The sequence below is a fragment of the Lichenostomus cassidix genome, chromosome 3 (genome assembly GCF_008360975.1).
Source record: "Lichenostomus cassidix isolate B80296 chromosome 3, HeHo_3.0, whole genome shotgun sequence".
NCBI classification, from domain to species: Eukaryota; Metazoa; Chordata; class Aves; order Passeriformes; family Meliphagidae; genus Lichenostomus; species Lichenostomus cassidix.
Genome location: NC_139483.1, coordinates 41,604,061 through 41,627,288, shown reverse-complemented (window position 1 = coordinate 41,627,288; position 23,228 = coordinate 41,604,061). Strand labels below are relative to the sequence as shown.

General features: G+C 43.1%; 1 protein-coding gene across 5 annotated transcripts in view; it reads right to left on the bottom strand.

The window, feature by feature from the left end:
* The window catches only part of DISC1 (DISC1 scaffold protein), a 188,545-nt gene extending 177,027 nt beyond the window's left edge, over positions 1–11,518 (bottom strand). For 3 of the 5 annotated variants that reach the window (XR_014850833.1, XM_085055473.1, XM_085055476.1), the window contains exon 1: positions 11,318–11,518. Coding sequence is in view for 2 of the 5 variants with exons in the window: in XM_085055473.1 (XP_084911599.1) it covers positions 11,318–11,387 (70 nt within the window). In the remaining 3 variants the exon portion in view is untranslated. Of the gene's footprint in view, positions 1–6,272; positions 6,380–11,317 lie in introns of those variants that run through there. The other 2 variants (XM_085055474.1, XM_085055475.1) reach the window with 2 other exon arrangements.
* Positions 11,519–23,228: the final 11,710 nt, after the last annotated feature.

Below are 23,228 nucleotides of genomic sequence, written 5' to 3'. Positions count from 1 at the left end.
TAGAAGGTGACTATGGCAATCAATACAGAGGATGAGAACACCTCAAGAAACAGCTAGAAAGCACTCAAATAGGGCACCCACCAACACTAGACAGCTAGCTCTCCATACCTTCCCATGTAGGAGCCCTGGCATTAGAGGCCAAACTTGCTATTTCCAACCCATATCAACAGGTACGGCAGGAACACGGAGATCCAAGCAACTACCTGCTCAGCTCCAGGCAGGAGCTGGGAATAATCCCATGCACCTCACACCATGACTGGAAACTGAAGACACAACAGGACCAAAGCCCTTACACACACTTTCAAAAGCTATGGCCACTAGAAGCAGACATGGATCAAGGAATACAGTCAAGCAGCAGCCAGTCAGACTCCAGACATCACCAACACCTATAGATCTACTGTGACTGTCATTCACTCACTTTCATTTCCATCCCAACTCTGCTGACACCAACACTGCACATGCTTTCCACCACTCCCATCAAACCCTGCCTTCTCTCACATCAACTGTCACTGCATTTCAATTATTGCTGCCCAGTTACTCCTCTCAAACAAAGGGCTCATTTCTCTTCAAGTGAGAAAGAGCTGATCAAGAAATCATTCCACTTAGGAACTTGGACCAAACTCTGACGAGATCACACTTCACAGCCTAGAATGATAACCATCCATAAAGCTCCCAAACAATGTTGCAAGCCAAAGACTCTTTCGCAATCCCAGTTTTCTCAATATGACCTCTCTGGTCCTATCCAGTTTATCTTTTTGGTGATGACCCCAACATGCACATGCCTCCCTCCAGCCCCCTTAACAGCATTTCTCTCACAAGAGCAAACAAACATGTCTCAACTTAGTCCCAAAAATCCTCCTCATATGAGCTTCTGGGCCCTCCAGCTCCTCAGCCTACCCCATCCCACCCTGCTTCACACTGACCATCAGCAGGGCTCAGAAGCTTCTAGGCTTCCCCAGGTGCACTTTAAAAAAAAGCCCAACCCCACTTCAGCTGTGTTCGTTGATTTCCTCACTTCCCTCCAGTTGCACAGCCTTTTGGCTACCAGAACTTCAGACAGTTCTCAGGGTTTCTGTTACATCTTTCACAGCACACAGAGTCTGGATGACAATCTAAGCCAAACCTCACTCTAAAGGCACATTGACTCCATTCATCCCCTTAGAGATCATCTCAATGAAAACACTCTTGTAAGAGCTTCTTTCCCATGACTGTAAATCACTACTATTCATGTCTAGGAAATCAAGACAATTACCTGTCACAATTTACTCTGACATTCTCCCTGGGCTAACATATATTAGCTAATAACACAGGCTACTCTTACTAACACATGTCTATGCTGCTCAACAAAAGTACAGACTCCTGACAGAAGTCCTTTTTAACATATTTCTGTCACATGCTGTTTGTGATTCATGTAAGTACTACTCCCTAGGTGCAAAACCATAGTATCTGCCACCTTCATTGAACCTTACCCATCTGCTTTATTTACCAAAGTCAATGAAAGCAAGGTATTAATTTTCAAAAAAAACAGTACCCCTATATGAGATAGTTTGTTTCTTCGGTGCCAAAGACTCCCTGGGATACGGCACTGAAACAGTTTTTAGCAAAACACTTCAAGTTCAAAAAAAAAAAAGAAGAAAGAAGTCAACACAGAAATCAGACCTTTCAAAAATATTCTCTGTTTTAAAAGAATATAACGAAGTTTTTCAGGTCAACATATTCCAGAATAATCTCACCATTTTAAGTGGATAAAGAAGGTGCAGAATGTACCATATGGCGTTAAACACACACACCTGAATAGATCTGTTTCAGTAACAAAAAGCCTGGCAGAGGAAAACTGAGTGTCATTCAGATTGTTTTCCAGAATAAATACAGATTGTTAACTCATTACTTCCAATACTGGGGTTTTCTAATTTATTATTTACTTTAGAAAACCTGAATTCAGAGTCCAGGATCAGCAGGGTCCTGTGTGAGGTTAGCTCATATTTGTATAATCCTTTCAAGTGTATGGGACAGGTCCCTGTGTAATACTAGGGATTTCTTCTGCTTCTTTCAGGTTTACACATACTTCTCCTGACAAGTACTATTATCAAGAAGTAGCAGGCAGACCTGCTGTAGCTTCCTTTCAAGGAAAGCAATGCAATTTCAGAGACATTTGATCTCATGAGTTCTGAGGTACAGCAGTAACCTGATGCATTGCTTTGTGGTTGAAGCAGACCATGTGAGAAACTACACAACTTATCCCAGTCACAAAGCATGCCTACGACAGAACAAAGGACTAACACAGGACTCCTGAAAGACAGCAAAGTATTTTCACTATCAGAAAACACCTAAAGCTTTGTACCTTTAGAACTCCTGTCTTCACGGAAAAGGTTGGAGATTTAAAAGCAGCACTTGGATAAAATTTTATCTTTATATTATCTAAGCAATCAAACCTTAGAGTCACAGATCCCATGAGGCAGATCCTGCAATAATGCTATTCTGTCCAGTGAATTTTTACTGGAAGCTTCAGGTTTAACTTACATTTTCACCAGAAATGGGAAACAAATACAAACATATTTAGAGGACTCTTTGTATAAACTCGCACCTGTCTACATTTCTGTACTCCAAATCTAAACAAGTCTGATATCTAAGAATGGAAAATAGATTTGTAAAATATCATTGTCAAGTAAATCCACTAACACAGTCTATAGATATAAGAAGTTAATTGACAGGCTCCTTTAATTACTGAGTGAAACAGTGCTACCTTTATGCTGGAAACCTTTGAAATTTTCTCCCGACTAGACAGAAAGGAAAACTCACAGTATTTTGGATGTACTTGCAAAGGCTCCACAACCTAGAAAGCATCTTCTCTTTTTTTTTCCTCTGCCTTGCATGACTAGCCTTACAAAAACAAAGCAAAGACAACAAAACTGCAAGAAATACTGAGAAGACACATGGATTTTCATTTCTGTACAATAAAAGTGTCATAGTGCTTCACTGAACAAAAACATATGAAATGTCTTAAATTACCTTAAAGTCTGAGTCATAAGCAAGGACTCTGTACCAGAGAAAGCCAGGAAGGCAGAACTAAGAACATCTTTAGGGTTAGAATGCCCTCTTTGGGTATAAAGACATATTTGCAGCAACAGTAAATTTCATTAAGTACACAGCTATTTTATGCTAGAGGAAGGAAAGCAAATCAAAGAATGCCAAGTGTGCTACTGCAAGACTTCTAAAGATGTTAGAAATTACCCTCTAATTACCCTCTACTATTAAAAATGTTCTGAAGATGCTGTATAACAATAGTGAGGATGACAGCAATCCATACACAGCAGTGCACAGGGACGAGACAAGAAAGAGATGGGTATAACTAAAAATAGGAAAGGTTCCAACTGGACGCAAAGAAAAATTTTTCACCTTGAGGGCAGCCAAGAAGTGAAGCAGGCTACCCAGAGAGGCTGTAACGTCCTTGGAGGTTTTCAAGGCCCAACAAAATAAAGCCCTGAGCAACCTGACACAACCCCAGAGCCAGTTCTGCTTAAAGCAGGAAATTGGACCAGAGATCATCTGAGGTTCCCTCAAACTGAAACTATCCTAACATACCTCTGAGACTTAAATACACATCTCAGGATTTGCAGTGTTTCACTAGTTAACTATAGCCACACCAAAAGTTCAGGAGTTTCATCTGTGGAGATGCATCCAGCCTTGCAAGAAGGCAACTACTCTGATTTATAACTCCACAAAGGAGTCACAAGGAAGTTAGCAAACAATAGTTACATCACATCCTGGAAGCTGAAAACAACTGAGTTTCTATAAATAAAATTAAGAATAAAGTTCAATACGAGAAATAAATAAGTTCTCAAACAGCATTTAAGCATCCATCATCCACACAGAGAGAGAGAAATGCCAAGCTGTGGTGATGGTCAGGGCCTTAAGCAAGACAGATACAGTAAAGCATAATAACACAGGAACTACAATTGCTCCACAGCAGCAGCCCTTTAGTAGTTAGCTGGTGATTAAATGATGCTCATGAGCATCACTTAAATGTCACTTTGATCTACTGTAGTTATTTCACAAAATCTTTATTACTGAGGCTTTTTTATTGGCTGTACAAACATTGGCAAGCATTTCTCTTTGCTGTATTAAAAATTATTTTGATACCTATTCCTAGGCTGCTTGCCAACTGGAAGACAAGATGGAGCCATCTGTGAGACTACAACTCTCTGAAGACATTTGCTTTCAAAAACATAATCCCTTAAATGGTGCCAAGAGCATTACACACACAAAAAAATCTAACATCACGTCTGAACAGCTGCAGAAAAACCTGCCTCTCACACAAATTTCCCAGCAAAGGAAGGAGGAAGACCACCTCTGCCCAGGGAATACTGCCTCTACCCTATCCAGTCCATGAAGTCTGATTCTGATGTGAGCATGTAAAAAGCCACGCCTGAATACTGTGCCACACAGATGTATCAGGCAGCCATAACTGTGCCAGAGATCTATACATTATATATAACTGAATTAAGTAGCAAATACAGTTATTTTTATATCTTCTCTTTCTTTGTTTGGTTGAAACTTGAGGGATTTTTGGTGCTGGTCTCTTTCTTCTTCCACTGCTTAGCAAAGTTGGTGCTCAAGTATGTACACAGGCTGCTACCCAGAATTCCTTATGTCCTCTGCATTGTCTTCACCTGGTCTGTTTGCCTTTGATTATTATTACTCCTGGTGTTATTCCCTACTTGGTCCCTGCATCATAATCCTCCTTTTAAAAACTCCTCTCATATTTTATATCAAGATTTCCAAGCCATTACAGATCTCTTTTAGACAGCTAACATGTAGAACTATTACTCCTAAGAGACCTGGAAGAAAGACAGCAACACCACATGCTTCTCATGACATTTCCTGAATAGTCATATTGCCCTGTCAACATTAAAACTACTGCCAATCTAGACTTGCTAAGGCCACACTTAATGCCTAGGCTTCCAACTTGATGCCTAGGCAAAGCACACAGAGTTTCACTAGGGCATGGCAGCACATGAGGCAGTAACATAAGAAGTGCATGTGCATCCAGATCCAGGAGAAAAGTCTGGACTCTCATCAGGAAATTCAGTGCCACACCAAACTCACCAGAACCACAGCAAAACAGTTGCTACACACCATGCTCACTAGTGATAACAAAGCTAAATTATTTTAAAATAATATGAAATTAATTCAGAAAGTCAATTACATGAATATACACTGCCTACTCAACCCAAAGACAGAAAACCTTACTAACTGCACTCTAAAAGATAAACAGAAGGCCTTGAAGAACAACAAGGCAAGACAGTAGTTTTCACAAAGGGAAATCAGATGTCTCATGCATTGTTCGTCCCAAAACAGCAACATTGGTTATTACCTGCCAGTCCTACCTCACAAAGGAAAAGACAGTAACAAATACACTTCTGAAAATCTACATCATAACTATACTCAAGGTGGGCAGAAAGCATCTCCTTGGCAAACATGAAATGGATCTTAACTTGATCCTAGAACAGATGATCCCATGGAAAATCCTGTCATTGGCAAAAGCTGATGCCATAGCAGGAAAATTCTCAATCAGCTAAAAGAACAAATACCCTCCTGCTAGTGCTCATTGCATACAAAAAAAGAATTTGAAGCTGATCTTTTCTTGCCTTACAGTGACCCAAGTTCCCCTGGTGAAACTGGCTTTTCCCCATCTTCATTCTTATAGGAAGCAGACATCCAGCTCTGACGGACTGGTCAGAGGAAACCATTAACTGGAGCAGCTCTTCACTCACAGCCAAGTTTATAAAAGTTCCCAGTAGACCACAAGCATGGGAACACTATAGCAGCTGTCTCACCATTACCATGTTCAGGCTCCCCAGGGAAAAGGGAAACACAATACCTGTTGATTATTAACTAGTTTGGGAGCAAAACCACACAGAGGAGCAGCTGCTCTGGTGCTGCACCCCAGGCAACAGTGACCAGGCCCTTCTTACACAATTTCAGTGAGGGTCTCCTCAAAATTTTCACTGCTCAGAGCAAATAAAAACGTACTGCTCTCCTAAACAAGGATTCTGGCAGGACAGGAGCAACGTTTCAGCATGGTGCCCTGCTAAAACAGTGCTATCCCACTGCAGTGGCAGCATAGCCTGGGACCATCCAAGGTGCCCAAGAGCATCTCATGCCCCCAAGACTCCACATCACCGCTGAAGCACAGATATTAGCACCCTGTCCACATCACTCCTGCTGGAGACACAGCAACCAAAAAGATGTTAACATGAAGGAAATCTTACTACAACAGCGTAAAAGATCACCAAACTCAGCAGCTGTGTGTCACACCCACACGAGATTGGCATGCCTACAGGAGCAGAGCTGGGAATGCAACATGGCCATAGCTCAGCCTAAGCTATTACTGCAAATACTGACAGGTTAATGCACTACTCATTAAATGAGAAAAGCCAAGCCTCTGCAAACAGCTGTGCTGCCCATTTCCCTCCCTCACCTGGATCTCCATGGGCCATTAAGCAACAGGAAGCACCTGAAACTTAGACCAGCACAATGAAATTCAATCTCATCCCTGGCTCAGTAACCATCCTTGTCCCAAATCCTAACAGAGAATGGAAAGCTCTTGTCCCCAAAGTCATGCTTTCCAACAAGAGGGGGAAACTGAGTTGATCAGCCTAGCTCTTGCAACTGAAAGTCAGATATTTTATGGAGCTGAGGCTGCCTCAATTTACCACCCTGAACAGGCTTGGAGATGTACCTTCCTTTGAACCTCATGGCGTTTCCCTGAAGTAAAACATTTATGTGTGGAGGAAGGGGAACAATCAACCACAAGAATTAGACAGCCGTAACATAAACAAAAAGCCTGTGGCTGTAGGCATTTGGCCTTGCAAGTAGCATCCCCCAGCACCAGTCCAAGTGCCTGCATATCTGCAGTAATGATAACCCATAAGACTAAGCTGATATGTCAGTGGAAAGAATGCTTACCACCACAACAGAAACAAAATACTTTAAGTATCCCACTAGAACAGCAAGAAAGCAGTTTATTATCATGAAAAAAGCTATTCTTCCCCTTCCCAAGCTCTCTGGAGACATGATGGCTTCCCAAAAACAAAACAAAGATGCTAAGAATGGTTTCCTTTAATGCTTAAAGCATATTTTTCAGACCAAAAGGCCTCACTGATGATTTAAACTCAAGTTGCTGTCAGATAGATAAGCTGAGCTAGGGACTACAGTGCTCACCCCATTAATCAACAAAATCGTGACGCCACTGACAAACTTCATTATCTATAGACCTATTCAAACCATGACTGTCATCTGATTATAATTTTCCCATTAGTATTATTATTCACCATTAACCAAGGTCTTGAAAAGCTACACCAATGCCACATGCCTCACCTTACACAGATCTGGAAACTTTCAAAACAACTCAGAAAATCTAATGGTATCAACTTCCAATTCCTGCTTCTCCCACAGATACTAATTCTCTATCAACCTCTTGACTTTTCACTCCACAGGTTGCCTCAAAGTCTCCCTACTAAGAGATTTCCCTCGGTAATGGTTTCCTGCCCACTGACCTCTTGGCCTAGCAAAGGAAAACTTTCAACAAGAGCATATAAAACCCCTTAAAACAGCCAGCTCTTCAGCCACTGCAGAGAACAGGGCAAGTTCACATACACCACATTCATTCTGCTCTCAGTTTCAAGGAGCCACTTTTCCCACACAGGTCTTTCCTGAGGAGATTTTAGAATCTAAGCATACATACCATGTGTTTAACAAGTTTCTGTTTATTTGTAGTTCTGACTTGGTTGCTGTTTCATTCAATCCCTAAACACAGGTAGTGCATACAACTTTGAAACTAAAGGATCTAGCTAAGCACTACTAAGAAAACATTTTCCACTTTCCATCCCTTATTCTGAGCACACAGCTGTTTATGTAGTAAATATTTACTATTCAAGGGAAAACCTAATTTAGTTGGGCTTTTTTTTACACTTGTCACTTTTACGAATAAACAGAGTGACAGAGGGCAAAAACAGCAGAGTAACAAGACCATTTACCCTGACACCAGGGTGACATGACTAACACACCTATTTATTTGTAAGGCAGCAAGAGAGGAAGGGAGGAGGGGGTGAGAAAAATCAGAAAGTGCCATTGATCATACTCATTAGACAGCTGGGTCCCAATTAGAAATATATCACACAGAGATAATAAGAGGTGTTCTGGAAGGAAGCTTGGCTGCAAGATGAAGGAGGGTCTGAAACACAGCAAGCAGCATTTTACAGTACATAAAAAGGGGAGGCAGAATCCAAATTCTGCAAGCCCCAAAGGAATCACAAGGAACAAAGAAACCCTACTTGAGGCAAGCCCATGATCTCACCCTTCTGCCTGCAGACTTCAGATTACTCATTAAGCCACTTGACATTCTCAGCATCAACAAATAGGGAAGTAACTCCATATCAATAGCTAATTCAATTTCCATACAGAAAACTCATGTTTAGCAAACAAAGTATGTCCATAGTGGATCTCAGCTTCCACACCAGCAGTAGCTAGCGGGCTTGATAAAGAAATATTTCTCCGTAAAAGCATTTTTCAGGTGAGCTGTCAATGGAATCCACACCTATAAGCTGAAGAAGAAAAAAGAAAATTACATGGAGTGTTAAATAGTTAACACTACACAGAATTAAGGAAACACCTTCAAATAAGGATACTACCATGCTTAAAATAGGAACAGCAGCCTTTGTTTAGTGCCAGAGGGACAAGTTTTACTTGTGTGACGGCTGGTTTACAAAGGGCGCATTCATTCCCAATACATAAGGGTTTTGCAGCAGTTTTCCTTCAAGAATATTGAATAGTATTACAACATACCCTGGGTTCAATCCTAATCTAAGTGACGCAGCATGAAAGGACTGCTTTCTGGAAAAAGATACAAGATGCTAAGGATGAACTTGGAAATTGCTATGGCAACTCCGCAGGTTCCTTTCCGTTCACCTTGGAGGCCAATACTCCAAAGGAGGTAAGAAAACCCCTTTCCACAGGAGTCATTAATATGCATTATGGCCAAAACCCAAAAAGGTCACAACCTGTCTCTTCTCAATTAGAAACAGGGGTTTGCTCAAAGAAACAATGCTAAAATGGGAAAAGAAAAAATCGTAACTCCCGAGGAGCACTCGTGAGGCGTCACACACTCGAGTAAATCTCACTTGAAAGGTCAGCTGGTTCAGTAGCTGTCAAAGGCCCAAGCTATGGCAAACAAAAAAAGCCTAACCAAGTGTGCCTAATTTGTGAACAAAGTCAGAATTAACCTTTAGGGTTTTCGCTTTTGTCAGAACAAAACATTGTTTGCAGTGCTTTCTGTCCTCCTGTTCATCACAATTAATTTATCCTGGTGCTAATAAATCCTCTTTTCTTACACAGACCCACTACAATTCCACCAGCAGCAGCTTAGGCCTAAAGTTTTGACTTCACTTTACTGAAGAAGAACAAAGGATGATTTATCTAAATTTAAAGAGGGAGGAAGCCAGTGGCAATACAATACTTGCCTCTGACTGTTTTTTAGAGTGCTGCTGCACTGTAATCATCAATGTCATGTACGAGAATGTGCCATTTTTCATGCCCAATCTCAAAGAGCGCTATACAGAAAATTGATAACTCTAATAGTATCAATCACTAGGAAGAAGAAAAAAAAAGACATAGTTGGACATAGTCCTAATCTCAAGTGAACAAAACACTGTGCATAAGCATTTGGTGGCTCTTGTACATTCCCTCAAATTGCCATGATCCCAACATTTTAAGTACCCACAAATCTCTAAATATTTGTTTTAAATTTTCATTTAAAACAAATATTTTAAACACCCTTACTTTCCAGTTTCATAAGGTCCTAAAAACCCTATGAATAATAAAAAATGTACTGCAGCTTCAACTGGGAAACCACGGTCAATGCCTTCCTAGAATGAACCACAACAATTCTAACTTCAGCAATGAGATGGGGGAATACCGATGCATCATTAAAGGAACTTCAGTATTTAAACGACAAGGAAAGTTCAATAAAGTAGAACTTCTCCCATTTTCAGGAGTTACTGTAAGGCCAATAGCAAATTAGCAAGTAAATAACCAATATGAAAGAACACCAGAGATAATGTATCCCAGTGGACCTCATTCACTTCTTTGAAAACTGTCATTACTTCTAATTAGCAGCAGCACTCACTAGTATACCTTCTGCAGCGTATTTTGTGAAAGCATTTATTATAAAAGCATTTCACTGCAGAACTCTTAAATTGCTATTCAAAAGCATAGCAAGAAGTTAGTCGAGCACTTACTTGTACACAAAGATTAGTGTGGATTACCAAAACAGAAATGAGCTGTTTTCTATTAAACTGTTGGCAAGGACGACTGAAGTGTTTGCAGGAAGTCTTGGTGGACTCATGGAGCTGGGAGAACCAAGTATCCCAAACGATCCAAAAGACAGCAGACATACCCAGTGAGAAATACACCCTTCTTTCCCAGCAGTCCTGGGAAAGGTGTATTTTTCCAGAATTTCCCCATGGGTCCAGCCTTTTGCCAGCACCAGTGCTGGTAAGGAGGGCAGCCCTAGCTCGGACCTGCTGATTGCTGCTGCTCTGAAGGAAGAGGAGAACAGTTCATCCACATTAGGGGCCACATTCTTATAAAATTCAATTATTTATAAAAGCATATACACACAGAGTGTCCACTGAGAAAGCAGTTTCCTTTCTCTTCCTTAAGCCAGGACAGGAGACATAATGTGGGTGACTTTTCTAAGGGGATTATTACTTCCCTCTTTGCAGATGGTTATTAAAAAAATAAATAAACTATACATCTTTGAATCAACATAACTGTGCTCACACTGGCTGAAGTGAAATCAAAGTATTTTATTTTTTGAGTTAAGAAATGATAGCTACGTTATTTCAAAGTTGCAAGATCGTTTCCTAGACTGCGTTAACTGTGAAATAAATGCCAACTTCACCGGCGGCTTAAAAAAAAATATTAAAAAACAAAATTAAGAAAAATCCTAAAACTTTCGGACCGTGCAAGGAAAGATTCTTGTCACAAAAGGAAAAAAGAAAATGGGAACAACTAAACAACTCCACTCTCACCATTCCCAACACGACTGCCAAGAGCTGCCGAGCTCCCAGCCCCTCTGCAGGGTCCACCGAGCCGCCCGGCGCCTCCAGCGGGGAGCAGCGCTGCCGACCCCAACCCGGCCCCGGCAGGGCTGCCCCCGGCGTTCGGGGCTCCTGTGGAGCCCTCCGGCCGGGCATTCCCCGCCTACCCCCGCTCCTGCGCTCAGCCCCGCGGAGCCCCGGCCTTCCCCGCTCACCTGGGCCTGCCGCGTCCCCGCCGCGGCGCCGCCTGTCGGTACCGCCCTGCCGGGGCTGCGGCCGCCACATCCCGCACCCCGGCCCGGCCCGGCCCGGCCCGGCGGAAAGCGGCCCCGCAGCCGGCCACTCCCCGCCGGGGGCGGGCCCGAGGCAGCTCCACCGCCCTGGGGAGGGAGAGGGCGGCGGGCCGGAGCGGCTCCGGAGGGTGGTGCGGGCGGCGGAGGGAGCGGGGCGGTCGGGGCTGGGCGTACGCACGGTGCCGGGGAAGAAGGGTCCTCCAGGCTGCCGCCCCGCAGTGTCTCAGGCTGCCCAGGCTGTGTTCCCGCAGGTCTGCAGCGCTAAGCTAGGGGGGAGAGGAATCACGGAATCGCGGAATCAGTCAGACTGGAAAGGACCACCGTGGTCCAAGCACCCTGCGCAAGCAGGGTCATCCCAGAGCACACGGCACAGGATTGTGTCCAGATGGTTCTGGAATAATCTCCAGTGAGGGAGACTCCACTATCTTTCGGGACAATCTGTTTCAGTGCCCACACGGTAAAGAAGTTCTTCCTCGTATTCAGGTAAAACTTCCTGTGCATCAGTTTCTGTCCATTTTCTCTTGTCCTATTGCTAGGCACCACCAAGAAGAGCCTGGCGCCATCCTCTTGACACTCCCCATAAAGGTTCTTAAAAACATGGATGAGGTCCCCTCTCAGTTGTCTCTCTTGAGGCTGAACAGGGCCAGCTCCCTCAGCCTTTCCTCGTAAGGGGGATGCTCCAGTCCCTCAATCAGCTCTGTAGCCCTCTGCTGGATCTGCTCCAGGAGCTCCATGTCTCTCTTGTACTGAGGAGCTGAGAACTGGGCACAGCACTCCAGATATGGCCTCACCAGGGCTGAGCAGAGGGGCAGGAACCCTTTCCTTGATCTGGTAGCAATGCTCTTCCTTATGCATCCCAGGATACCATCAGTCTTCTTGTCCATGTGGGTGTAGGCATGGCTTATGGACAGCTTGTTGTCCACTGAGACCTTAGGACCTTCTCCACAGAGCTACTTTCCATCAGGTCAGCCCCTAACCCATACCAGTGCCTGGGATTATTCCATCCCAGGTGCAGGACACAACCTGTGCTACACATACCTACCCACACCTATGGCCTCTGTCTCACACATCCCACCATCACGGAGATACGGCTACGACAAATATATATACCAAACATACTCTTGGAAAACAATTTATTTTTGGGTTTAGCCATACTGGGCATTGCTCGGTCTTAGAGCCATCATGTGACTGTTTGTGAGCCCTACTGTGACACTGCTTTGCGTGTCAGATACTCACTGAATTTAGCAAGACGTGAACAGTTATTATGGTATTCATTGGCTTCAAGTGGCCATAAACATCTTGGAATTTGAAGGCATACTAAGAAAGTTTGCAGATAGTACAAAATTGGGAGGAGCTGTTGACTCCCTCAGGGGCAGGGAGGCCCTGCAGAGATCTCAACAAATTAGAGGGCTGGGCAATCACTGACCATACGAAGTTCAACCAGGGAAAGTGCTAGATTCTGCATCTGGGATGGGGCAATCCTCGATGTATGGACAGACTGGGAAATGAGAGGCTGGAAAGCAGCACCATGGAAAGGGACCTGGGCATCCTGGTTGATGGCAAGTTAAACATGAGTCAGCAGTGCTCTGGCAGCCAGGAGGGCCAAATGTGTCCTGGAGTGCATCAGGCACAGCATGGCCAGCCAGGCAAGGGAGGGGATTGTCCTGCTCTGCTCTGCACTGGGGCAGCCTCACCTTGAATATTGTGTGCAGTTTTTGGTTTCACAATGTAAGAAAGATACAAAGCTCTTAGAGAGTGTTGCAAGAAGGGCAGCAAAGATGGTGAAGGGCCTTAAGAAGAAGCCCTGTGAGGAGTGGCTGAGGTCATTTGGTCTGTTCACCTGGAGGAGACAGAGGGGAGACCTCATCACAGTCTACAACTTCCTCATGAGGGGAAGAGGAGGGGCAGACACTGATCTCTGTGGTGGCTAGGGACAAGACCCCAGGAAATGGCCTGAAGTTGTGTCAGAGGAGGTTTAGGTTGGATATTAGAAGGTTCTTCCCCCAGAGGATGGCTGGGCACTGGCACAGGCTCCCTAGGGAAGCTGTCATGGCATCAAGTCTGACAGAGTTCAAGAAGCTTATGGACAATGCTCTCAGGAACATGGTGTGACTCTTGGGGTTGTCCTGTGCTGGGCCAGAAGTTGGAGTCCATGATCCTTGTAGGTCCCTTCCAACTCAGAATATTCTGTGATACTGTGAATTCTGTGTATGTATTTTCATTGCTTTTGTGTGACTCCACATATCAGTATGTCACAGAGCTTTTTCATTTTGTTGCAAGGTGCTATCATTTATATATATGTATGGGTTTTGGTAGGGATAAAGGCAATTTTCTTCATAGTAGCTTATTTAGGACTCTGGTTTGGGTTTGTGACCAGTGTCAGGGATGTGTTAGCTGGGCAGTGCTTACACTGCTTCTCAAACTGCCCAGCCAGTGAGCAGGCTGGGGTATACAAGAAGCTGGGAAGGGACACAGCTGGGACAGCCTGACCTAAACAACCCAAGGGATATTCCAAACCATATGTCCACATGATGTCATGCTGAAGAGTAAAGGTTGGGGGAAGGAGAAGGAAGAGAGGATGTTCAAATGTATGGCATTTTTCTTCCAAGTTCACTGTTACACATGATGGAGCCCTGCTTTCCTAGGGATGACTGAACGCCTGCCTGCCCATGGGAAGTGGTCAATGAGTTCCTTGTTCTGCTTTGCTTGCGCATGTGGCTTTTGTTTTACCTATTGAATTGTCTGTGCCTCAGCCTGTGAGTTTTCTCACATTTACCTTTCTGATTCTCTCTCCCATCCTACTGGGGAGGGAGGTGAGTCAGCAAGTGGCTGCCTGGGGATTAGCTGCCTGCCAGACTTACCCTTTAATATACAGCAAATCACTTCAAGTCCTTTTCCTAAGATCACTGTACCTTTCCTGAGTCTGTCCTCTTGAACTTACATATCATTGGAGCAACAAGAATTTCTGTTTAAATCCCCTTTCCTCTTTTGTGCTTTAAGTAATTTTAGTCCCCCATCATTTCCTGTGTATTTACTCCTCCCTTGTTAACACATGGATCACACGTTTTGCTATCCCTAGTATTTCTTTATTGACAGTTTTATTTCTATTGTTATTTATAATTACGAGCTTTATATAGGCTTATGAGTGTCCTCTGACTACAGCTTTTATTAAGTCTGCTAAAGTGGTACCTGCTTCGCTCATGGACTATCATATCCACTACATTACCTGTGTACATTAAAGCAGTATTTTTGAGATGGCTTCCATCCATCCTAGCTGTCAAGAGTGCTCCTTCCTTCTCAGATGCAGGAAATGCAATTGTAAGTTAAATATACCATCCTGTGCACAAGGAAGTTTTCACAACATTCAGAAATGTCGCTAAAAAAAGCCCAGGTTTATCTAACAACTGTCATCATACTGATTTTCTCTGGTTTCAGTCAATTTACTAAGAAGTTCAGGACATGCTAAGGGAGTTTTGACCTCCTGTTCCAGTCTGTGCCCTTCCTGACTTGTGAGAGAAGACAGCAAGCAGCTGTGCCTCACATGCCAAAAATAGCCACACATCCTTCTCCTTTTTCCTTCAGCCTTGCTGTAGTGCATCTGATTCAAGTGATGTCAGTGCTGGCTCCCATCATTCAGAAATTGGTTGTAAAAGGGCAGCTATAAGTGGGTAGACAAAGGGCCCATCTAGTGCAGCCTTGCTTCCAGCTCAAAGTCAGGGCAGTTCTCAGCAAGAGCAAGAGCAAGGCAGCCCCCACACTTCCCCTCTGGACTCTCCCACCCACCCTCTGACCAGTGTGTGCTCAGGGGGTTCCTCAGCTCAGGTTGGTTTGCTGAGCCAGTAGCCTGCAGTGGCTCTCATGCCCTTCAAGGGCTTGCTGTGCCCCACCTTGAGCCTGCTTCAGCTTTTGGCCCACACAGCTTCCACAGGGGTTGCCCAGGTCTCACCTGCTGCACAAGGCACCAGTTCTTGCTCTGAGCCTGGCTATGGCTCCCTGCCTTTGAGAGCTCCTGGATTTTTGTGCTTGAAAAAACAGAGAATTTTCCCAATGTGTTTATGCTTCTGTTGATTTCCTGTGTTAACACATCATGTAGTCCTTTTTCCAAAGTGTGCAGTGCTAAACTAATCAGACTGACCTAATTATTTTCTGTTTCTGATTTTTAGGACGAGGGGACTAAGTGTTCAGGTTTGCTATGGATTCCTCCAGTGGTACCTTCATGTTTGCTATTGTGTTCTGTGTTTCTTTGCAAATGGTCTATAACATTTGATTGAGTGCTTCCACACAATTAACTGATTGTTTTCTGATGTGTAACTAACGCCATGATTTCTTTCTCAGTGTCTGTGATCATCTCAGAGCTTTTCATGAGAGGCTAGGATTTTTCTTCCTGGTAGGTGCTGATTCAATCTACACGCAGTGAATTTCATCTGTGGTTTGATTGCCCAGTTATTCAACTTCATAAGTTCCTTCTGCAGTTCTTTGCAGCCAACACTTGTTCATGCTACCTCAAATAACTCAGCATCAGCAGCAGACTTGTTTCAGCTGCTTGTGTGGTGAACAGCAGAGGTTCAAGAGACACTGGTCAATCCAAAGCTACCAAAAGGTAAGTAGAAACAAATATTCAAAAGAAGCAGGGCATGATCTGTACTCAGGAAAAAAGCCCTACTAATGAGTTCTTTGCATTTGTTCTGAATCTACCAGGAGAGTTTAAGTTTATCCAGACTGAAATTCATTACCTCAGAAGATAATCAGGAATATGTGTGTATGTACACAGAACATGACAGTCTGTTCCTTTATCCAGAAAGGAACTGCTTTTTGACAGCCATGCTCATTCAATTGCCAGACCATTGGAGAGGAGTTGCAGGGAGATGGCAGATAGTTGTTACTGAACTTAAAGCATAACTGGAGGAAAAGGTGCAGATATCCTTCTGAAGTAAACACTAGCAGGAGAGAATAGTATTCCTGGGGATTGGTGCTGTTTTAATTGTGCCCTAAACTAATTGTAACCATAACCCTAAGTCTGATCCAAATGACATGGGGAAACATCCAAAAATGTAGAGAAATCTATCCCAGTACCATTTACCCTAATGTACTTTTGGGCAATAGTTAAGTGTTTAGATTGAGATGGATGGTGTCAGAAATTACACAGAAGAGCATACCTGACAGTGGATACTATAACGCTGTTTTCTAGTTTACATTAGTCAGGAGGGAGCTGGAGCATTTTGCTAATTCCAAATTTCCAGTTTTCATTATAATGGCATATACAAGCACAGCTGCCAAAAGAAATGGTCCTGCCTGTGCCCTCCACTACTTCTCCAGTTGTGCCTTTCCCCATGCTACTGCCTGCTCTGTTCTGGCAGGAGAATTTCTCCGGCTCTACGATGAACTAGAAACAGATGTGGATTCAAAACTTTTTTTTTCCCACTAAAAATTTTTCTCCCTTGAAAGCAACTGTGAAGCTGCAGCATTACATGCTGCATCAGAAATCCCACCAAATTTTAACAAACTCTCTGTAGTGAAGGCAGTGCTGCTGCCTCTTTCCTTCTCAAACAACTTCCTGAACCTTCATGCAAGCCCCAAATTGATCCCTGTTTTCCACTGCTTGTCTTGGCCTCTCAGCTTCTAATTATCTACACATAGCTGATTCTTTGTGTGGTACCTTCGCTTCCAATTGACATCAGTGTATGAGAGCTCCCCCTGCACCTGCTGCCATAGAGAGCAGATTTCCTGTAGCCCTCTGTCCCTTATGACCTCTGGTTCATCTCACAGCTCAGCTGCAAACTCTGCCTTTCTTCTTCTTGCATTCATCTTTGTTTTTCACTCTCTGCCATCACTGCTTCACCAGAGACCTTTTCTGTTTCAGTAGTAAATGACGTATTCATCAAAACATGCCGCTGAAGAGAAGCCAGTTCTACTTGCAAATTCAAGTCAAATTTAAAAAAAAAGGTTTTGTCTGGTATAAAAATGAGGAAATCCCAGACATGTTAGACTTATTTATTTTTATCTCTTTAGGATGAAGACATCTTGGTCTTTTTAAGCTAGGCTCACATGTGGCACTGTGGCATCTATCATAGATCAGAAGAATAGAAAAACATCGTGCTCATGTTCTGAAATGGATTTTTTTCAAGCTATTCTTCTCATCCTCTCTCCTTCCTTTTATAAACCATTTGCATGGCACCTTTTGGAGCATGGCTGCAGCATGGTCTGGAGCAGCTGCAATGAGGTGGGAGGGTGGGAAGGGGCAGCTGGTGCAGAGCAGCAGCACAGGCTGGCACAGACCACAGACAAGGGGAGGCTGTGCCCATGGGAGGTTCAGCCCCCAGCCAAGCTGCCACAGCAGGCTCAGGACACAGGATGAGGAGAACCACGGCTGGCCAGGAGGCTGGGGATAGCAGCTCAGCTCAGTGGTTTGCTGTGGCCATGGGCTTCTGCTGCCCTCTGCAGAAGGCAGAACCTAGACAATAGTTTTCCATTGCCTGGTCCTGCTGGCAATCTCTGAGCTCCTTCCTTTGCAACTGCATGCCCAGCTTCAGGTCACCACTTTTCATTTCCCTGCACTGACATGTTTTGGTACACTGTCTTTCACATTCCTTAATTTTCACTTCAACTATCCAAAACCAAAAGAAATAATTTCACTTTCAATGATGAAGTTCATCACCAAATTATTGTTTTCCATCAAAACCCAGTAAAAAACAGGGTATTTTGGATTAATCTGCAAAGAAATTTAAAATATATGTATTTTTAGGTCATCCACAGAACTGAAACAAAATTTTTTTTGCACAGCTTTAGTCAGCTCTTAGGTTAGCTATACCATCATATCCTATCCAAAATGAGATGTTTTAAATTTGTACTTTATTTAACTCTGTAGGCACTGACAATACCTCTGGAATATGCTTTGTGATGTGATTTGCATGAAGGTAATCTTCATAATAGATATGGCAATAAAATTAATCAAGGTGCTTAATGGGAAAGGTAAAAGACCCAGACTCAGTTATTAAACCACAGAGCACCTAGAGATGTCAGCTAAGCCAGGATTTTTAAAAAAAAAAAAAAAAATTAACCAGCTTTTTAGAAAAAACTCATATAAAACTGAAAGAAGAAGATGTGACTTAATTGTGATTGTTGTTACAGGTGAATATATTTCACTTTCCAGAATCACCTGTTTCACTGTTCATCTACAGCTGTAACAGAGCAGCTGTTTGGCTTTACTGGCATAATTTTCTGATCCTGTTCCAAAGACAGCGATTCAACTGGTGTTAGGGTAGACTTCAAAATAAGAGTAAAGCTGATAGCTCATTATCACTCAATTCAAAATATTTATGGGATTAATAATCACATATTATGGATAACTCAAAATGTTTGAAGTCGTAATCCAGTGTATATACAATTCAAAAGCCTTCCGATGTTTATTTTGACGGAATGACTTCCCATAAATTTAAATTAGTCCAAGAAAAGAATTAGTTTCCCTAGAGATATCTGATCACTAGCAAACAAGATGAGGATTCATACTGCTGTTCTGCAGGTTTAAAAATGGATTTTACTCATAGTAGTGTGAACCAGCCAGAATTCTATGTCAGTAGATCAACTAAGAACAAAACCGTGAGAAACAAAAGCAGGAACACTGGTGGTTTAAAAAGCAGAATAAACATATTTTTCTCATCAACTCTCCTTTTTACTGAACTAAGCCCCCAAAGTCTCAAATTTCCTCAAATTTATTTCTCACATTAGGACATGGAATTATTTTCTATTGAGCTGTCATTCTTACGGTGGGTTTTTTTCATAACATGTGTAACATTCATTTAAATAAACCTCATTCCTTTAATGTATCATCTTACCCATAGAATGGCCATTGTATACATCCATTTTCACGTGTGGATTGAGTGGGTCCCATACTGGGGAAAGCCTGCAGTCTGGGCAGTCACAGGCACAAACACCTCCTGCCTTCCCAGGGCTGTGGCAATAGCTCATCGCATGCCCCAGCGCTGGGACACAACTGCTCTTGCTGACTTTGCTACTCTCCAGTGACTCTCTGCCTGGCTGCACCAGCGCGATCAAATGTCCTGCTGGTGCTGTGCTGCAGGTGGAAGCACCGGCTGGGGAATGGAGCCAGAATTGCCCACAGCTGGTGACCATGGCTGCCATGCCTGAAGGAGTGCAGGGCCTTGAGGAGGTGACTGCCTGGGGCTGTGTGGGGACCCTCGCAGCTGCTCACCTACCCAGCCACGAAGAACATTTTTAGCTTTGGCAGTAAATTCCTGCTGCCTTTATTTTTCCCATTTTTGTGCCAGCATACCTTGTAAGTGTAGGATCACTTAAATAATGTATTAAACAGAAATTCACAGTATTGAAAGTTCTAATATGTAAAGCAGGTTCCCTGCATGCCAGAAATCCAAGAGGTACGAGGGCAGAATTGCCATCTGGGGATTGAAAGCCCACATCCTCACTGCTGTAGGGTTTGTCTGAGAATGTGCAGATGGGCAATGTAGCAGGCATCCAGGCATTTCTGAGGAAATGGGAAAAAACATACTCTGTCCCATGACCTTCACACACCTTGCCTGTCCACAGGTATTTTCCTGACTGCAAAGCCAGGAGCCAGTCCTGCTAGTGGTACTGTTGTCTCTGCCTGATTAGAATTATAAAAGGAAATACTTCTCTGGTTGGTGATAGAAACCACATGTAACAATTCTAGGAAATTCTGGTTGTCAAAAATAGATTTACTTTTTAAGAAGTAAACTATATGAATTAAAAAGTCCTCCTCATTTTATTCTCCTATTCAGGAAATGCCATGAGGTGACACAAATTTTTCATTTATTAATGTCTGAAAAGAGGAAAGCTGATTCCATTTCAGACACCATCAGATAATACTTTTGCCAGAGGATGTTATTACAGTTTTAGGCTAAATATATAATATAAATAACCTGTCTTCTGCTATACAAAAAATCTGTACTGGCTGGAAACAATTATTGTGAGATAATACATGGAAGTTTGCCAGCTAGGCTTGTTACATTTTCTAGCTCTACATTTATAATTTACATTAGTGCATAGCACTATTTCCAAGTACAGCCAAGGCTCTGCTGGTCTATTTATGAACCTACTTTACGTATCAGTGGCAGAATTATAAGGCTGAAGTAAACCATGCAGTGAAGTAATCTAAACCAAATCCTTAGAAGATAATAATTTCCATTCAGGAAATAAGCACCACCTTTGAGTGGACCACATTCAATATGAGTGAATTATTATTCCAATTATTTGGCCAGCTTTACAATTTGCCCGTGGCTCAATGCCAGCATTTTGCTTAACAGACTAATGAAAATTTGATTATCAAAGGCACCAGGTCAGCTGCACACACAGCAGCAAGCTGTAGCAGCCACCTTGGTCAGACACAAGGCCAAGGAATTGTCCATCATGTAATTTTATTGTGACAGTAATAAAATTAACCAAAAATGCTCCCAAGAGCTATCTGAGCCTAAGAACAGGTGGATGTAGACCCAGTTTTCCCTCTGCCAGTGAGCTGTGGAGAAGGGTTAAGCGTGGACTGTCCTGCTGAGCCTGCCCTGGGACAAGGGACATTCGTGGAGGAAGCAGTCATCCCTCCTGTGCCCACAAGTGTTTATAAGGGTAGGCAGGGCAGAGAGGCACAGGGAAGGGGAGAGAGAACACAACCTCAACAATTTTTTGCATTCTTGGATCAGCAAGTTGCTGGAGGTGAAATCCTAGTAAAGCCAGTGACAAAATCTCACAGGCAGATAATAAGACCAGATTTCTACAGAGAAAACAGACCCTTACCATGTAACAGCTTGTCAGCAACCTCAGTATACAACAGAGCATGCTCTGGGAGGGTTGTAATAATGTCACCCGTATTTTCTTGGACTGATCACAGAAAACTGGAAAAATCTCTTTGGGAACAAATGTCTGGGTGGAGATAAGGCTGCATTTGCAGTTCATGGTTGCTGTGTGACTTGCTATGGAAAAGGCTAAATGTGGCTCCATTCAAAATGTTGCAGTTAGCCGCTGGGAAATATTCTCACAGTGAAATGAAAGACATGGAAACTGTGCAGATGCCTGCTTTTAAATGGCTGTGTGAGAATGAAAGTTTTGTTTCCCTTTTCACTTTTATTTCCTTATTCCTTGCATGATACTTATTTTAGAGTGAAAAAAGGAACAGGAGCAAAAATGTTTGCTTGACTTTTTGAAGTTGGACTAAATGCTTTGTAGCAGAGACAGGACTCTGGAGTGGGGAAAGGCTGCCACAAGGCTGTCAGCTCCTGTGCTGCAGATGCCACTTCTCCTGACTGCCAGGGTGTGGACAGGAGCCTGCACCTGAGGAGGGCAATGTTGGTTAGAGGGAAGAAGCACCCTGATTTGTGCTTCTCATCTATCTGACATGTGCCAAAATTCTGCAAAAGCAGGATTTCTACTAAATAACTTTAGGTCCCCAATTCAAAGCCTGTAAGTTAGCATATTCATCTGTATTAGTGGCAGATCATGGGAGAACATCAGTCTTCACAAGCTCTTATGACAGCCTCAAAAACTGAGTCACCTTCTGGAGGCTCCCATCTCTTCCAGATGACTGCAGAGGGAACCAAGGAAGGTCACCTTCCTCAGCTTAGCACCCCAAACTGTGGGAGATGACTCTGGGCTATACAAATGGCCATGCAAACGGAACTGCTGTGATTCAGCCCTCGGGAAAAATAACCACAAAAGGAGAAAGTGGTACTTATGATTTGGCAGAAAGCAAGAGGGAAGAGCAAGAGAAATAGGGAAGGTAAAAGAGCAAAAGGGGAAGAAATAGAAATGAACATGAGTGGTAAGAGGGAAAGCAGCTGCTGAAGGGAAATAACAAAGAGACTAAGGGGGCAAAAGTGTCTGTGAGATCAAGGAGAGGAAAGTCAAAAGCAGACAAGTGACAGGCCTGAGCATTCCATGGAGAAGCTCATCCCCACACCCTGGCAGAGGAGCTGGAGCTGCCCATGGCCACCACTGACACTGGCAAAGCCACCCCCAGGGCCTGCATGAAGGACACTGCAATTTTCTCTGTCAGAGCCACTCCTGTGATGGCCATTCCAGGTAACTGCAGAAATTTAGCACTTGGTAGTCAGCAGCCAGAGAATGGAATTGTCTTTTCCTCATGACAAACATACAGCACTGTTCAGCAGACAGAGGGCAGGGTTTCTGATGTGTGGTACCAGCAGGAGAAATTTTTCAGCTTTCTGTTTTCAATTCGCTTTAAGATGTGAAATAGTTGGCAAATTATTCAGTGCTTTTTCCCTTGTTCTGCTGCCAAAATTATCTCAGCATGACCAAGGTAACATAAGCACAGAGAAGTCTTCAAACATATTCAGTGGGTACTAGAAATCTCTGGAAACATTTTTGGTTTAATTTTGAAATGTCTTTCATCCTTATGATGTACTTGGAAAGTTACATAAATCTGCATGTTATACAAACCCAGTGATTAAAAGTCACTTACTAGTTCATAACAGTAAATATACTGCTAAATGGCAAAATTAAATACGATTAATAGAAAAGAATGTGGGACACATTAGCCAGTGTAATTGCTTTAATCAGGTCTATTATCTTTAATGGAGTTTTTACAATTGTGCACACACACATACCTACTGTGAAGATACCAAATTAGAAATAAAACTCTGGTAGAGCCAAGCCACAACTTAACAATTTACACCATTGATAATAGGACCACCCTTGCAGCTGGATTAAGTACTGTAAAATGTAGTGAGATGCATTTTCTCTTAGAGAAAACTTCCTGATCACCTCTTGATAGCGTGAGGAAGCATTCCTGAGGGGTGAGCCTGCACATCTGGGAAGCAAGCATCCAGGC